This window comes from Dipodomys ordii, unplaced genomic scaffold (assembly GCF_000151885.1).
Source record: "Dipodomys ordii isolate 6190 unplaced genomic scaffold, Dord_2.0 Scaffold8, whole genome shotgun sequence".
Taxonomy (NCBI): domain Eukaryota; kingdom Metazoa; phylum Chordata; class Mammalia; order Rodentia; family Heteromyidae; genus Dipodomys; species Dipodomys ordii.
In genome coordinates, this window is record NW_012267224.1 from 35,987,735 (window position 1) to 36,007,005 (window position 19,271).

General features: G+C 36.9%; 1 protein-coding gene across 1 annotated transcript in view; it reads right to left on the reverse strand.

Annotated features, from left to right (window-relative positions):
• Tmprss11a (transmembrane protease, serine 11A) overlaps positions 1-19,271 on the reverse strand; it is a 44,020-nt gene that overhangs the window by 7,373 nt on the left and 17,376 nt on the right. Inside the window, exons 4-8 of the mRNA XM_013008935.1 lie at positions 15,389-15,456; positions 13,315-13,465; positions 8,224-8,269; positions 4,826-4,997; positions 669-951 (exon numbers count right to left, since the gene is read on the reverse strand). Of these exons, the coding sequence (XP_012864389.1) occupies positions 669-951; positions 4,826-4,997; positions 8,224-8,269; positions 13,315-13,465; positions 15,389-15,456 (720 nt within the window). The remainder of the gene's footprint in view (positions 1-668; positions 952-4,825; positions 4,998-8,223; positions 8,270-13,314; positions 13,466-15,388; positions 15,457-19,271) is intronic.

The window sequence follows — 19,271 nt, forward strand, 5'->3', positions numbered from 1 at the left end:
GTGTGTGTATGTGTGTGTGTGTGTGTGTGTGTGTGTGTGTGTGTGTGTGTGTGTGTGTGTGTGATTTCTGGGACTTAAACTCAGAGACTATGTACTGTCTCGAGTTTCTTTTGCTGAAGGCTAACACTAAGTCTACTGCTCTACCACTTGAGCCACAGAGCCACTTCTGGCCTTTTCTGAGTAGTTTATTGGGAGATAAGAGTCTCATGGACCTTAAGATTCTCAAATCTCAGCCTCCTAAGTAGCTAGGATTACATTATATATATTTTTACATATATATATATTAATTTAGCTTTAAATAGCTGTACAAAGGAGTTGACAGTCAACAAAGCATTTTAATACAGTGCATATAGATTACTGCCACCCCCTTTCAAAATTCTCTCCCATCCCTCCCAACCTATCCCTTTCCTCACTTTTCTTAATTTTGTAGGCTATGTACTGATTTTTTGCAATGTAACAAAGAAGTTCATGAATACACTGTATTTTACTGTTTCAGCACCTTCAACATTTTTACCTCCCTTCCACTTACTCCTTTATTTTTCTTAATTTTGTAGTATAGACCATTTCACTTGCAAAATAAGAGTTCTAATAAAAAGTAACAAGCTGAGGGCCTGGCTGGCAGGATAGTATCCATGGACATGATATCACCCTGTTGGCACTTAGCATGCCGTGAGCTCTCTGAGATACCCACCGCCATAGTACAGCGCTCCAAATCCTGTGATGTAGACTGTAGAATTCGGTCGGAGGGACGCAGAGGCTTCCGGCAAGCAAACGTGGCGGACGTCATCTGTAAAGGTGACCCTGGGAGAGATCTGTACAACTGCAATGTCGTACTCTCTTGCTGGGGAGCGATACCTCTCGTGGACGATGATTCTTCTGACTTCTCTTTTCATCAGAGGAGGATTTATTGTCGTTCCGAAACTGACAGTCCATTGTCGAGGGTTAGCATTGCTGGTAAGGTTAGAAAATCACAGAAAATATGAACACCATAGAATATACGAGCTACATTAATTGCATTTAGGCTAAGAAAAGAAAAAAAATACCTCACTCTGACAATATTTGGTTACAATGATAATTTTCTTTGCCCATTTAAATATAGTCTACTGTTAGTAGATAGAAGAATAACTTATTTCCCCCCCCCCTTTTTTTTTTACATTTAAGGAATTTATTTTTCCCAGCTGCCATTTCTTTTTTCTTTTGCAGTCTGTTGTTGGGATAGTTCTTTGTTCTGGATTTCCAGTTCTCAGTATATTTCTATAAAGCCCACCCATGACTGCCTCGGAGAAGGCTCTGTCAGTGTCTTATCACTCGAAGTGTCTGGCAAAGGGCTTGCTGTTCCGTTGTGGGTCTTCAGTCACTGCCCATTGGCGAATTAAGTATGTGGTAGGAAGATTTAACTTTTTGTACTTTCTTGAAACTTTGAGTCTTAATTTATTCTTTTTTGTATGTTTTTATTGTCAAAATGCTATACAGAGGGGTTATAGTTACATGAGCAAGGTAATGGGTACATTTCCTATTGAGCATTATTGCATCCTCCTTTGTTTTTCCCCTATCATCCCTTTCCTCCCCACCTCAACAACTACCCCCTCCACGAATTATTTTCAAGAGGTGAAATTCATATTGAATTTGCAATTTTAGTGCCATGAGGCACATGCAATAGTACTCATTTATCCCTTCAGCTAGTATTTATTGAATATCTGTATATTGAATATTATCAAAATACTGGGGCTGGAGAAGAGAATAAGACATAGCTTTCTACTTCACAAGATTATTAGACTTGGGGAAGAAAAAGGGTCAAAACAAAATTTCAAAAGTAGATGATCTGAACGGTAGAGGCAAAACAAATTAGGATTATGCATAGAATATTAGGGGCTAGTTAGGGAATGCTCTTTTTTCTCAAACATAGTTAGGTTAAAACATGGTTAAGGAAGAGGAGTGAGCTCTAAGAAGATGGGGAGACACGTTTCCAGGTAAACATCCTCAAGGCTGTAGGCCAGACGGGATTAAATTTAGGAGGTAAGGGGAAGAATAACTGGGATGATTGAATTGGAGAGGTAAGAAGGAACCAGCATGTCTTATAGGATGTGATAAAGTGCCTAGAATTGACTCAAATGACACTTGCTTTTCAGTCAGTAATTCTTTGGTGATTAGCTTTAGCTGAAGTATATAAAGATAATGATAGAGATAAGTCTAATCTTGCAACTATATAAATTGTGCTGGGATTATTGTGTTTGCTTTCATATAACATTTTTATATAAAAATACTGTAAAGGGCTGGGAAGTTGGCTCAGTGGTAGAGCGCTTGCCTTGCATGCCTGAGGCCCTGGGTTCAATTCTTCAGCACCACATAAGCAAAAAGAAAAAAGCTGGAAGTGGCGCTGTGGCTCAAGTAGTAGAGTGCTAGCCTTGAGCTGAAGAGCTGAGGGACAGCGCTCAGGCCCAGAGTTCAGGCCCCACGACCAGACCCCCCCAAAAAATACTGTAAAGAAGCTTACCAAAGACTGGTTTATAAAAATAACTTATATATTATAGATATATTGACATTTTGGTTTGTAAGCTAAAACTTAAGTATGCCTAGATAAATTTAGTATATACCTGTTTTGGACTTAGAAATAAAAAAGTTAGATGTTGAATTGCATTTACTCACATGGGAATGAACACACTGAAATTCTCTAACAATGAACCAATATATTTAGTTCAGCTTTTATTTTATTATATTCATAGATTATAAACCTTAAAAGCATGCATAACTTTAGAGATGCTAGGTAAGGTTTAGGCTTCTAAACTTTTAACCAGGGCCCAAATCATTAAGGTAAAAATTAATGATGATAAGCATAGATTCGTAGGAACTTGTTTTAATTCTAAAGTAAACTGTAAAAATTCAAAATGGTAACATTTGTTCTAGAAAGATATCCCTAAGAAAAGGGCATTTGGAAATATCGTTGATTATTATTTTCCAAATAACAAATTGAAATCCATTTGTACTTAAGGAAAATAAATTATATATATCATATGTATGATATATGTTATGTGTGTCATATGTATCAAATGTCTGGCATGTGGTATATGCATGATCATATATACATGTGATATATGTGTATTATGTATAATGCATAATATATAAGATGAATTGTGTCTGATCTATGTCATACAATGATATATATATATATACTTTATATATCAAGTATTGTATACAATATATTTTATGTATATGTTTCATGTATGATATCTCATACGTATGATAAAAAAAATTGACCAGTCCTCTCGCTGATTCCCCATCTGTGAAAGATGAGTTTTGGCATCAGGAAAATATGCTTTGAATTTCACCATCTCCAAACATTGACTGAAGGCAAGCACCTTATCACCCTCCGTGAAAAACAGCTTACCAAACAGGACTTAGTTCAATGGCTATGAGGATTTTATATAAAAGAAAAATGTAAATATCTAATCAAATGTCTGTAGCATAGTAATAGCTTAATAACTGGTGCTGGTTGTCATTACAAAAGCACTGTCATGCCTGAGCTCTTCTGCATGGTGTCTTAGAATCCTGTTTCTGAAACTTGGAATTCCTTTCACCTTTGGACAGCTCTGCCTGGTGGCAAATATGTTTTTAACTCTAATTCTCTTGCACATAACAGAATTTCAGATCTATTAATGCAGCGATCATCTGTACTATAGAGGTTACCCAGAAAAATATTTTTATCTCTCAAGACATTTTTCAGGTTTTAATATGCACACAGATAATTAAGGGATCTTATTAAAATGTGGCTTCTGATTCCATGAGTCTTGGCTAAGATTTACTATTTTTTTTATTTCTTTCAAATTCCATAGTGCTAAGTGGGCCACACTTTGAGTGGAAAGGCTGTATAGATATACATTCCCTCTTTCTTCCTTTGTGTTTTTTTTTTTTTTGTCAGAAATTGAGCTCAAGGAGTTACTCTTCCTAGGTAGGTACTCTACCACTTGTGCCACGTATCTAGCCCCTTTCTACATTTGTTATTTTCAAGATAGGGTCTCCCTTTATAGCTGGGCCAGCCTAGATTGTTATATTCCTACTTGCACTCCCCTGTGTCTATGACATAAGGGGTGTACACCACTGCACCCCGTCATTGGTCAAAATGGAGTCTTTCAAACTTCTTTTTGCCTGGACTGACCTCAGACTATGATTATCTGATGTCCAGCTCCCAAGTAGGTGGGATTGAGCTATTATTCCTGGCTGAGAATCGTTTTCCCCAAAACTCTAAGATCACTTTATTTTTCCCAGACATCTTGAAGTGTATTGTGCACCACAGATTTAATACTCCAGACATGGTTTAATCAGCAGCTTGAACGCTCATATACATACTCTGGGCTCTGATTTTTAAGAATGCAACATAAATCAGAATAGAATTCTGCAGACAACTGATTCTAAGTAAGCTAGCTCCTGACAAATATTTCTACATCATTTTCACATGTCAAAGTACATTTCTGCTTTTTGTTTTTTTGTAAAAATAGACCAGTACTAAATGTAGAACATTGTTTGACATGGGACTGATTTCATAAGTTCTTTGTAAATGTTTTGTGTTAGGAGTATTTCTGCTTTCTTATAGTTTCTTGAGTAATTGAAGACTTGATTAATGAATACTAGAATAACGATTCATACTCCCTTTCTTCCCGACAAATTTTCCAAATAAAGATGTGAAGAGACTATAATTTTAGAAAAGAATCTGAGAGCTTTCCTTGTTTTACTTCAGCAACATTTGGAACAGATTAATCCTTCCAAATATGATAAAACTCAAGCCTTTTTACTTTCAGTATTGGGATCTGACTTGAAATGAGTAACTTACCTTTTAAAGCAATGAGCCGCAGTGACAAGCCACATATTACTAATCAAGGTGGCTCCACACTGATGGATATTACCACGTTGGAGGGAGGCTTGCCAAGGCCAGGCCCCTTTAGCTGCAAGTTCCCCAGACATTATTCTGTTGACTATTAATGGAGCAACTCGTTTACCACAGCCTGTAAGAAATGAGATTGTTAAGATCTAAGAAGTGGGCTGGGAAGGTGGCTCAGTGGTAGGGTGCTTGCCTTGCATGCATGAGGCCCTGGGTTCGATTCCTTAGCACCACGTAAGCAGAAAAAGCTGGAAGTGGCACTGTGGCTCAAGTGGTAGAGCGCTAGCCTTGAGTTGAAGAGCTCAGGGACAGTGCCCAGGCCCAGAGTTCAGGCTCCATGACCGAAAAAAAACAAAAAAAGATCTAAGAAGTCCAATCTGACACCAAGACCTCAGTAAAGTACTAACATGGAATAATTGCTTCTATTATTGCATAAAGAGGTACTTTATCATTCTTCATTCTCTCTATGTTCCCATGCATTGATATTTTGCTCAGTCTCTCTCTCTCTCTCTCTTTGTAGATGCAAATGTATGTGGCCTACTGATGCTTTGTTGAGAATTGACATAGCACAGTGTCAAATCAACCCATAGACTTTCAGTGCCAGTTGTGCCATTATTTTGAGAGTTCCCAGTTAGAGTCCATATCCTGCCATGGTTTGTGGTGATCCAACCATGTTTACCTTGACATAAAATTCTCACCAGAGAAACAGTGCTGTCTGTTCACTAATTACCCCTCTCCTATCCACTCTGTGAGTGACTACCTCCTCATGTTTGTAGATTTGTGGAACACAGTCTCTTAAGAATAGAAGTTTCCATATTCTATATAAATAACATATTCGGCACTGATTGGAAAAAGAAAACATGTGCTGTGTTCTGTACGTCAAGCCAGAGATTACTTTGTCGCTTACAGTTCTTTTAAAGAATGCGGGAACATAGTTTGATACAGAACATACAATGGGTTTCATTCTGGTTCTAGCTAATTAGCTATCAAAAAGGGAAATTCATATTGTTGCTGTTGGTTACACTCCAAACATGGCCAGCTGTTTCAAAAAAAGTCATCACTCTGCCACTATTCTCCTTCAAGCAACCTCTTTTTCTTATTAAGGATTTCAGCAACTTCCTACTGCATCCTTCTATTTCCAGGCTTGGGCTCTCAATTTACTTAGCACATTGGAACCTGAGAGATCATTCTGCAGTGTGTGAATCCTTTGCTGACACTTCATGTCCTTCCAAACAAAGTCAAAAGGTACCAGTGTGGTTCTGGTCCTTGTCTATATTAATTACATCCTTCTCCTACATGCTCAAGTCCCCATCCTATGTTCCAGCCATGATGACATTTTTCATTTACAAGAAATGGCTATATTCTCATTTGTTTCATAGCATTATTTCATACTACTCCCTTCTCAGGATACTTAACCATTCATCAGCACTTTTCTGCCATTTTAGGAATCACTCACTCTCTTACTCCAAAGGCCAGGTTAACATTGTAACTATCATGGAATGGAACACCTTCACTGTATTACTATTTCCTACTTGGTTTCCGCCCTTCCTTACTTTTGAAGTATAGTTTTGAATTTGATTGTGTATAACATGTAATAGTATTACCAGCCCCCGGGCACAATTACTTTGTAGGATGTTAAAATCTTTTTAGTTGAATAAACAAATAAATGGATAAAAATATTGGGGCTGTTTGCAAAACACAAAAGCAAATATATGAGTATCTCCACTTAGGTTTTCATCACCTTTGTAAAATCTTTTGGTGAAGTCACTGCCAGCTATGAAGGTGGGGTATTATATTTTGAATGATTGGTGTCAGACCATAGGGCTTTATCTCTTTCATATGCATTGCTTTCACATTAGTTTATTTAGAAAGCACATTTATTAGAAAGCACATTTTGTAGCATTTAAAAAAAAGAATTAGAAAGGGCTGGGAAGGTGGTTCAGTGGTAGAGCGCTTGCCTTGCATGCATGAGGCCCTGGGTTCGATTCCCCAGCACCACATAAGCAAAAAGAAAAAGCGGGAAGTGGCACTATGGCTCAAGTGGTAGAGCGCTTGCCTTGTATGCATAAGGACCTGGGTTTGATTCCTCAGCACCATATAAGCAGAAAAAGCCAGAAGTGGTGCTGTGGCTCAAGCAGTAGAGTCCTAGCCTTGAGCTGAAGAGCTGAGGGACAGCGCCCAGGCCCAGAGTTCAGGCCCCACGACCGGAACAAAAAAAAAAAAGAATTAGGAAAGCAAACTTACTTATTATAAACCAGAAATATATACTTTCTTGAAATTTCTCCAAAATTTTTATTATGTAAATTTTTAAAATTAAACATGCTTTAAAAAAATTGTGCAAGCCGGGTGCCAATGGCTCACGCCTATAATCCTAGCTAATCAGGAGGCTGAGATCTGATGATTGTGGTTTGAAGGCAGCCCAGGTAGGAACATCTGTGAGACTCTTATCTTCAATTGACCACTAGAAAACAGGAAGTATCACTGTGGCTCAAAGTGGTAGAGGGGGAAAAAACAGTTGTTTAAGGATACAGGTGGACCTGATGCAACAACGAGAAGTATAAGTTGTCATGTCCAAAACGAGCTTTACAACGTCGGTCGGGGGGGGGGAGGGGGGGGAAGGAGAAGGGTTGGGATTGGGGGGGAGGGGGGAGGCTGGGAAGGGATGTGAAGGGTCAACCAAAGGAGGAGGCTGCAATGCTTGGTAAGAAATGTACGCATTATCCTGCCCTGTAATTGTAACCCCTCTGTACAGTATGTTCACAAATAAAAAAAAAAAGTAGAGAGCTCTAATCTTGAGCAAAAGAGCTCAAGGACAGTACCCAGTCCCTGAGTTTAAGCCCCATGACCGACCAAAAAAAAAAAAAAAGCTCAAGTTGGATGCTGGTGGTTTATGTCTATAATCCTACCTCCAAAGCCTTCTTAGCAGGCTGAGATCTGAAGATCACAATTCAAAGCCAGCCTGGGCAGGAAAAGTCCATGAAGCGTTTACCTTACATTAACTAAAGCTGAAAGTCTTACTGTTGCTCAAGTGGTAGAGAGCTAGCCTTGAATAAAAGGCTAGATAAAACCTCTCTGAGTCAGCACCCAGGCCCAGGTGCACACACAAAAGTTCTTGAGATCAAACCCAGAGTCACACACTTGCAAGGCAAGTTTTCTACCACTGGGCCAATTGTGCCTCAGCCCTAGACATGACATCAGTCTTAGAGTAAAATAAATCTATGTCTATTGCCCAATTGTTATTTTTTCCCAAAGAAAACATGAAGCACAGATGGGAATTTGTGAGCTAATATTTGAAGGTATCTTTGTTAATGTGGCAATGGGCATTGTTTGTATAAGCTAACTAGACATACTTGCCTGGACACTTAGTTTCCCTGCTGAAGAATACAATAGATTATCCTGGACTCTACACATTTACACACTGAGACCAAACGAGGACATTCTTAGGAGAGGATCACAAAGACTCAATAATTATGTGCACGTGATTATATAAAATGATTTCTATCAAAATGAACTCTAAGAAATAGAAACAAGAAGTTTTTTGTTATTTTACTTTTTGTTTTGTTTTGTTGTATCTTTTTCCCCCTTTGGTCACTGTTTTTTTTTATTTCTGTACTTTTTGTCTTGTTTGTAAGTTTATCTCAGTACTACATTAAAGCAAGAAAACAAACAAAAACAAAATGACAGTAAATATTTTGAAAACTCAATGTAAAACAAAAAGGGCTCTATAATGACTTTTAAGTTAAAATGGCTTACTGAGTGATGACAATGAACTATTTCATTTTTTGCACTAGTGCCAAGTTTCTCAGATTTAGGGCCTTAGCTTTCTATTTCCCATTGTATAAAATGGGAATGCTTTATTTTACTAACTTTCTATGAGTCACATCTTTGTACTCCACAAAGTGAGAAAATTTTCAAAAATATATGTTAAATGATATCCCTGAATTACTCCATGGTGAAGAATCAAATGTCCAGACCAGGTTTTAAGTACTTGGTCTATGGGAGAAATACACGATTCTGTCAAATGTAATTTAAGATAGAAAGTTTCTTATTTATATATACATTTCTTGTTTATAACATACAGTAGTGTATTAAAATGGAAAGTAGTATAATTGTTGCTAAGACAAGACCTACGTAGCTCTACTTTTAGTTGATTTTCACTGGCTTTTCTATCGAGGACACTCTTGAATGAAGCCATCTAATGGATTAGATTGTTGTCCTGGAGCCAGGTATGGTGGAACAGTTATTTGGGAAGCAGAGACAAGAATACAAACAGTTTAAAGGACAGTATAAGCAAAAATTAGTAAGAGCCTATCTCAAAACTCTCTCTCTCTCTCTCACACACACACACACACATTCATGAAAATGTGAGAAGCATAGCTCTCAAGTGGTAGATGCCTAGATGTGAGGTCTTGTGTTTTAGCACCGGTAACACAGAGCACATTCACATAAGCACGCACACATACATACAAACACACTGTTCTCTAGGGAATGTTTTCTCTCCTTTTCCTTTAGAGGAAAATTACTATCCTCAGTTTTATGTGAACCACTAGGAACCAATAGCCATTTGTTATGTTATCTCTTTTCCAGGGAAAAGACACTCTTTCTGTCCTAAATATTAACTGTTGATTTAATAATTCCTAGGAAAACCAACTCTAGGATAGGAGTTACAAAGTTTCTAATCAGTAACTTTTCCTTAGATATACAGAACCTAGACTATCCAGTAAGCTAAGAAAACAGCAGTCCTTGTGTGCATCAGAAAAACAGACTGGACTGCATGAAACTATCTCATAACTTTTTACATAACCTGTGGGTCTACAACCATAAAAGAAGATGATTTTTATTGATGATGGTCTATCTTAAGAAAATAGTTAAGCCGGGCACCCATGACTCACACCCAGGAGTCACTACTCAGGAGGCTGAGATCTGAGGATAGCAGTTCGAAGCCATGTCAGGCAGGGAAATCCATGAGACTTGTACCTCCAAAAAAAGTTGGAAAAAGTTGGAAGTGGTACTATGAAGAGGAGGAGGAGGAGGAGGAGGAAAGTTAAATCCTTTTATTTTTGCTTACCAGATCAAATGTTTTCCTTCCCCAGCAACTTGTCCTCAAATTACTAACCTTTGTTAGTGCCCTTTGTGAGCAACAAATGTAGATTCAAGATTTTCATGATTGCACAGTGTTAAAATTCTTCAGTTAAAATCACATTAGTCTAGCAAAATGAAAGTTATTACCAGGTGCTGCTGGCTTACACCTGTACTCCTAGCTACTCAAAAGACTGACATCTGAGGATGACAGTTTGAAACAGCCGGAGCATGAAACTCTTACCTCAAACCATGGAAAAGCCAGAAATAGAGGTGTGGTTCAAGTGTCAGAGCACCAGCCTTGAGCAAAAGAGCTAATGGTTCAAGTCCTGAGTTCAAACCCCAGAACTAGCATAAACACACACACACACAAATGCAACTTATCCATTCTTAGGAATGATCGGTGTTTAAACATAATGGCTATTAAGTGTAATAGAAGTTTAGAATCAAAGAATAGAATCCTAATATTATAAAATAATGTCTAATATATAATATAAATATCTTTGACATTACATGTTATATATATTATGTTATGCATAATATAACAACTATATACAATATCATGTTATATAATATATTATTTTCTAATATTAATATCTTGTAGATTTCTATATTTCACCAACTAGCATTACTTTCCAGTGTATAAGTGAAAAGAAATATATACACTCTTTTCTTGAACACTTCTCAGTTGGGAGAAGTCCGGTCAGTATTCTGGGCTTTAAATATTACAGACATGGTCCTGGGAACTGAAGCATCCAATGCCTGATACAGAGTCAGTGAGCTGTTCTGGTGCTTTTTTTAGTATCAGCAAGTTGATTTTATCTTTGCTTTGATACATTGTATTGGGGGAAGAAACCCTATTATTCTTTGTCAGACAAAACACTGATTCTTGACAAACCAAATGAATCTGGACTTACAGAATTATTTCTAGACTCAATCTAGAATCCCTGCCATTTTCTATATTTTTAGAAGTTGCCAAATTAAGGACTGCTTTAGTGAGGAATGGCTCTGAGCATTCTGCTGTATGGAACTTTTCTAACTGCCAGCAAATACAGTTGGAAATGCTGAAACCTTCAGTGTTTTAGCTGTCCCTGCTATCAGTTAACTAACATCAATTCTTTGAGGTCTCCAAAGCATATTCACTCCTAAGTCAAGGCAGTCTTTTGGTTCTATATTACATTTTCTGCTTTCTTGTATATTCTCATGATCTTTTTATGATTTCAGATAGAACAGATATTTTCATTGCAATTTTAGATACAGAAGTGGACACAAAAGTATGGAGCAATACTTGGGTCCTTAGTGACTCAGTGGTGTTACAAGAATTAGGTTCTCCATCAGTACAATTTAACCTCTTAATTTACTACAGTCATTAAAATAACAAGAAGACCATTTAATGTTCCATTTCTGGTTTCACAGAGTTCAGGCTTTTAAATTCCTGGCAAATTAACACATTATTGGAAATTAGGTACAACCCAACACAGCAGAATGGCTACTGTTTCACAACCTGCATTCCTGGGCCTTCCCACCTAAGAAGGTAGATTAAGCTTTTGACAGTTCCTTCTTTCTACTTGGGAGAGGTCTATAGCTTAATTAATTCCCTAAGTCGCTGACTCTCAATCACATCAGGAAACTTCTGCTCCTTTCCCTATCTCAGATTTTCACTTCCAGATGAGGATTTCCGCTTCAAGAATCAGCTAGTCTTACCAGGGCAAGGCATCCTATCTCATATGTGATACAGATTACTTGCTCTGACTCTCTTCTATGACTCTTTTTTTTGGGGGGGGGTCTGGTCGTGGGGCCTGAACTCTGGGCCTGGGCACTGTCCCTCAGCTCTTCAGCTCAAGGCTAGCGCTCTACCACTTGAGCCACAGCGCCACTTCCAGCTTTTTTCTTTTTGCTTATGTGATGCTGAGGAATCGAACCCAGGGCCTCTGGCATGCAAGGTAAGCACTTTACCACTGAGCCAGCTTCCCAGCCCCTCTTCTATGACTCTTAACCCTGGTAGCCAATGGATTTTTTCCCTACAAAATATGGATTTTCCCTACAAATTCCATATTCGTCTGTTGAAAGTAAGTGCTATGGAAATCTATTACTATACAAGAAGAAACAGGTATCTGCATATCTGGACTTCTCAAAGTCTTGAATATCTTAACACAAACAATGAATTTCTAAGAGACAAATGTACAATTTTTTACCAGTCCTGGAGTTTGAACTCAGGACCTGGGTGCTGTCCCTGAGCTCTTTTTGCTCAAAGCTAGCATTCTACTATTTTGAGCCACAGCTCCACTTCCCAACTTCCCTGGAATATAGTAATGAGATATAGAAGATAGGCCTTGATAAGTGTTGTTTCTCTCAAATTCAAGGAAATGATGGCAGTGTAAATAGCAGAAAGTGAACAAAAAGGGGAAATGCAAAAGATATAGAAATGTGTCCAGTAAAGTTTTTCCCCCTGTTTTGTGATTTTTTTAATTTAGTTTTTCACATTAGTCCTAGGGCTTGAACTCAGGACCTGAGTACTGTTCCTGAGCTTTGTGCTCAAGGCTAGTGCTCTACCACTTGAGCCACACCTCTACTTCTGTCTTTTTGATGATTAGAGATAAAAGTTTCACAGACTTTTCTACTAGGGCTAGTTTCTAACCCCAATCCTTAGATCTCAGTTTCCTGAATAACTAGGATTATAAGCATGAGGCACTGGCACCTGGGTTTTTAGTGATTTTGATAGCATTATTTATCAGATGGTTTAATGGCACCAAAGTTGGTTTATAATCATTTCTCCAATTGCTTATAGGATGAAAGTCATTAAAAACCTTATAAGATCACCATATATAGACACATCCATGCTTTTTTTTATTGTAAAAATGCTGTACAGAAAGAGGGGTTACAGTTACATGAAAAGGGTAATGAATACATTTCCTATGGAACATTGTTGCCTCCTCCTTTGTTTTCCCCCTACCATCCCTTCCCTATGCTTTTAAAAGACAACAGATAAGTTTGTGCTTTTGGAAGCTCCTATCTAGAATCACAGTTATTGCTTTACCCTTGGTATTTTCACTAGCTTAGTCATATAGGCAGGGGCTGCTCAGATTAACCCTCTGTTTGCTGTAAAGTTTTGCTTTTATTTTGGGGTGATTACCAATCAATTTCTTCTAGGAAAACTACTTGATGACTACATTCAGACATCCTTTCATCAGAGAATGATTTAAAAAAAAACCCTTGAAATGCCATATATTGAAATTGAATTCTCTTACCTATGAATTCTAACTGACTTGAAGTGGAAATGACAAATGAGTTTATGTTTATACAAAACATCAACTAAATAGGGAAGTTCATGTCACATAGAAAGGAAGCGACTTACTATTAGCTTGTACTGATGAGACATTTATCGGCAGGGCTCTTGTTTTTCTAGTCTTCTGATTTAAGATGTGGTGGATTTTCTTCTCTCTTTTTGTCTTAGGCACAGTAGAGGGGATCTGGTATGCTGTAACAGTATCTGCCTTCACCTCGTCTTCTGGGCTATGACAAATACAACAGAAAGGTGCATGTTCAAAAGATGCATCTGGTACTGTCCTATGATCTTTCCAGTATCTTCCTTCTTGATTTATGCCTCAATTGCTGACTGCCAAAGTTTAGTGCTTTCATATTTACACCCTTCTTCTGTATGTCATCCTTGATATATTTTTGACCTGAGGCTATTTCATAGGTTCCTTCTTCCAGCTTTTATTATGTTTTAAGTATGTTTCCCTTATTCTTTTGAAGGCTGGTTACAGCAGTTGGGTAACTTGCAGTCATAAAAAGTCATCATCCAAATAAAGAGCTTGGAGGACTGGAAGAAAGCTTCCTGTTCTCTTGGGACAGTGAATCATAATCTGATATCTGAATCATTGCTACAGCATTTATAAGAAGCGGTCCTCTAACCCTAGTGCAGTCATTAAAATGATGGGACATTTGCTTCCTTAAAAGGCTGGTTGCTCTTTGATCAGCTCTGATCTTGAGACTTGGTTTATTTCAAATTGAAATACTGTTCCCTTTGTTTTCCATTCCACAAAGCTTAGGACTAGTAGATAGTTACAACATACCTAAAAGTATCAATTCCTTCTTTGCTATACTTGAAGGTATGGTCTTTTATTCCTATTCAAGCTATGTAGCAGTTTCTTCAAGTTTGTATCTGTATAGGTTCAATCCTGCCATGCATGGAACTTATTTTTAATAGATCCTTAAATTAGGAAAATAAAACAATTTCAGGACTTTTTAAAAGTTGAAAATAATATATATTAATCTGTCATATTTTCTAATTTTGCTACAAAGTATCTAAACAGTAAAAAAAAAATTATAGGCCTATTTTCCCCGAATCTTTGGCTAAAAAAGTAGTGTTATATAGATTCCAAGACATTTTATGTATTGTGTTCCCTTCAGGTGTTGGGATAGGTCCAAGTAAATTTCTATCTTAAATAAAAGAAATTGACACTGATCATCAGATAGAATTTCTCTAGAATCACACAAAATAAATTACATATTAATAATGGTTATAAATGTGAAGGATTTCATGAAACTATAAGAATGTTTCTAGGATGCCATGACAAATCAGAATTTGATAAAAAAAAAGATGGCATGAAATTTAGAAAGTTCTAGTGTTTGTATGCTTTTCAGCTTCTAAATTATCCAATTCATACTATAACAGTCTCACGAAAGTCATCAGTTACCAGAAATGTATAAGAATTTGGAATAAGTAAACCAATAAGACATTAGTATATTGGTAACAAAGTCTATTGGTGATTATTTCTTTTAAATAAATCCACAGATGAATATAACCTCTTTCTTTTCCTTTAAGAAAATTAATCATACATATTCATGGATTTGTGTCTGAATGTTCAGCTATGTAATTTTCAAAGTAAGACGAATGAAACCTCTGAGCACTTTCTGCAACTGATTTGAGCCTTCTTCCATCCCAATAACAACAAATACAATAGAAACATCTTTTTGTTTGGGCATGTCTCTTGTGACTAGGGATTTTTTTACTGGTAAAGTTTCGTAGTCAACTCTGTCTTCTTAATGCTTTCAAAGTAACACATCTGTCAAAAGCATAGTGCTTAGTGCATGCAGTGACTGGCAGCTGGGTTTTCCCAAGGCTATGGGCTTTGGGTAGATTTTAGACCTAATAACCAGTTGATAAACTTCGAATCTTGCTTCTGCTATTTGGGATAACTGTCTCCTGGGGAAATATAAGTACATCACTTCCTCTTCCACACCACCCAAAATCTTACTTTTCTATTACAAAATAGTGACTAGCTCTGTATTACAGATATAGACCGAGACATAGTATCTATGAGCATCCTAGTAAGGGCTGAATCATAGAGACACACAATATATGAAGGATCCTGAATCTTTTGCCCTTTGACCCTCTAGGCTGTGATTATACTTTAGCCCCAACATACGTACATCAGCCTGACTACTTGATTCTTGATGTAGTGCTTGTTCAAAGTGGAAACTATGAATATCTTGTCCACCTGTTATTTCAAGAGAGAAACAGTATGTTAATGAGATATTTTGTAATAAAGCTATACTCTGGATTTTAAAATATGGGAATAATAGCATTTTTGTTTTAATAAATGATTCTCAATTTTCACAGCATGACAGAATTATTGGCTGAATTTAAAAAATAACAGATATTGGGGCTCCTCTCTCAAAATTTCAATTGGACTTATAGTGAGTTGGCTGCTCATGTTTTTAAGGTACCTCTCCAAATGATTCTAGCTTCTAGTGTAAGTGTCTGGAGTAGAAGATACTCTAAAACTTATAGAGTGAATAATAGAAAGATACAGAACAGAGATAAGAGAGGGAATGAGGCTTTAAAATTTTTTACTTTTAAAATGATCTTTAAGTAGTTGTACAAAGATGTTAGTATTTATCAAAGCAGTTTATGAACATAAAGCATCTTGCTCAATGTCACCATGTTCAACATTCTCACCCATCCCTCCCAACCCACCCCTTCCCTCACTCTGCTTAATTTTGTAGGAGGTGTAATTTATTCTTGGCTTCACTCTCCCCTTCTTCTCCTCTTCTGGAATGAAGCTTTGAGAAGTGATGGAGAGAAACAGAGTTTGTTTCTGCTGTCATGAACTGGCCAACTTTGGAGAATACACTAAATCAAGTAAAGCCTCATATTTTACTCATAGGGCTAGGAGGATTAAATACATAGAAAGTACTGGGAATGTTTGGGCTGGTAATTGTTGGTGGTCCTCTAGCCACCATGTTGGCATTGTAGGTCTTAGCCATTTCTGCAGGTCTTTGGTTCTCAGATATAATGAAAATGAAGGAACATTCAGCATTTAAGTGAGAGCCAATAGTACTTAAATTGATGATTGTGGAAGAAAGAATGATTAAAGTAGTATTTAAACACTAAGTCAAAATTGTATTACTTAGTCTGTGCCACTGAGGAAGAAGAAGGAAAGGGGATTGTTTTGTGTCAATATACACAGCTGTGCTTGCCTGCTACAGCATGGTACTGTGGTGAATTTGGTTTAGTCTTCCCAAGTAACCACTTGGTGGCCATCATTCAAGTAGATGAACCAAATGTTTGTATGTTGGGGGTGAGGGGTGGGGAGGGAAATGTCTGAAGAAAAAGCTAAGGAACTGAACTCTTTTTTGAAAACCACAAAAATAAAAAGGAAAGCTCTTTCAGGGATCAAAAGGCAAGCCATGACTTCTTTAGCACTACCAGGAAGCCATAGATGCTTCATTTGGAGCCATATAATCCAAAATCATTTTCTCCCTGACCTTTACAATTCCCTATGGAAAAAAAATATTATTTTGATTCTTGTTTTTACTAAAAAAGAAAACTGTGACCCAAAGATACTATGTGAATTTTCCCCTTGGCTTCATGTAGTTAATGATAAACTGGGACTTAAATCTAGATTTTGTATCTATGGGATCCATATTTGTCCATGCAATAAGATAGTTTCCTTGTTAAATATGATGCACATTTTACTTCAGTTTATTTCCCTTAGAGCACATTCCTATAGGTTTTCAAGTAAATAGTTAACTAACCTAAAGATAATTCCGTTGAATACTTTTAAAGGGACATATTTGGTACTACTTTTAGATACAAGATCAAAGGAAACACTTAAATATTGATGAATCGTTACTATCACAAATATGCCTTTATCCATAAGGAAATCCTAAATTTGGTGGTTGGGGATTCTATGAAAGAAACCAAACTATTTTGTAAGGTGTGCTTTTCTGAGAATGACATTGTTCTAGTCATTTCTTGTGACAACTAGTTCTATTACTCAGTACCTGGCAAGGAAGTTCCCAAAGAAAATAAAAGGCAAACTAAAAGGAAGTGGGAAATGTGATGAATTTTAAAAGGAAGGAAAGTCAATAGCAGTTGGATATTTCAGTAACTTTGGTTTGTCATCATCCTTTGAATCAGTTCCACCCATCATTGATTCTTGGTCATTTGGAACTAGGTGAAGGCACTGGATCAGGTTTTGGACTCTGGATGATACACTCTATCTGGCAGTGTGCCCACTGAAAATGGCCAGCCCTAGCCTTAATTCGATCTTTGAATTATTACATTTGTTGGGAAAATAGGAGCTAAAAGAATACCGTAAGTCTAGGTAGAAGAAACTTAGGTGATGCCAATAATACAAAGTTTCTTTTTTATTATTCAGATTATAATACCCTATGTTTAGAAAGTCTCAAGAATCAAGTCAGGAGTGAGGTCCCGGGATCTTCTGGAGCTATAGGCTGCTGGACATTTTGAGAAAAGTGGCACAAGGTTTGGTAAAAAAATACTACTGAATTTATGATGGGAAACCTGAGAAAACATGAGTATAAATGTAATGGCTGAAAGGAGTTTATCCAGAAATGAGCTTTCCAGAAACCTTGAAATTTTGTCTCTCTGAGAGATTTAAGACTTGCATCAATACAAATTTTTTTTAGGACAAAATTAGGGTCTTCCAATTGCCCCACAGTTTTGGAAGACAGTTCTTCATTTCAAACCTACACACATTTTTCTGTCAGTGTATTATTATTATTATTTATACAACTTGGTAGAATTAGTGATTTACAAATCCCTGTAGTCTCTTTCTTCCAGGGGAATTTGTAGAGTTTTATAATTGGAGTTATTCTTAACATGAAACAAAAGACCCCCTCTTTCTGCTAGATGGTATTGGAACGTTGGAAATTGTGTTAGGATTAAGGTCTCTGGGCAACTGAAGGTTAGTTTGGTGTTTAATGAAAGAGTTAGGGAGAGGTTGACAACTCAAACAAACAGATACGCCCAGACATTCATCTTTCATTCCTTAACTAGCTGTTCTTACATGTCACCACCTTTCACTGTCAGCTGCTTCTGTTACAGCAATCTCTGTCTTTCCATAAGGGTTGCTTTGGTCTCAGACATCAAAATTCAGATGCCTATGCCATGAAGACTGGAAAATGGAATTAGCAATCTCTTGGTTCCAATATGATACCAGATAAGCTTTTAAGAACTCAAGAAACTAAAGGTGTACCATGGAAAAGTTTTGGATATCATTTATTTATATAGATATAATTTATATAGAGATATTTATATAGATATAATTTATCTATTTATATATATATTATATAGATATAATTTATATCACATGAAAGCTGGCATAAGAGGTCCTTTTATTTTAAAGACCACCTTAATCTGAAGTGAGTCTTAATTGAATTTACAGTTCCAATAAGGAATGAATTCAAGATAGACATAGAAAATAGAGTGCAATTGCATTTGAAACTGTGTTCACATCATTGTTAGCCTTCTGAGGTTCTTACCATCTGTCCACAGCATGCCTGTTCCATGTTCTCACCCTCAGTATTTTGCAAGTATTTTCCTGTGAACTTCACCTTTGGCCTCGAGCACCTGCTTCTTTGTGGCTAGCTTTGCTTTTCTGAATCACAATTATCTATCTCTCAAGATCTATCTCAGATAATACCTCCGTTGGCATTTCCTTCATCCTCAGACCAATCATTCTTCCTTCCACCTCAGGTTTTTTTTTATCCCTTTTACATCTTCTTCTAGTTTACATAGTTATTTGTGTAAATATGTGATTTCCTTTACTAAAGTGCTAAGCATTTTGCATAGACTGAGTTATGTTGTCACATTCTGCAGTGATTTTTGTATCATAACTGCAAAATGAGTTGGCTGAATTAGTGTACAAATAAAAGGAAATTAAAAATTAATATAGCAGAAAGCCTTGCATTTACTAGTTAACATTATGAAGGTTTCGAATGTACTTTATACATCTGAATGAGATAAGCATTCCTAGAAAAAAATACACATGAATTATTTGAAGAC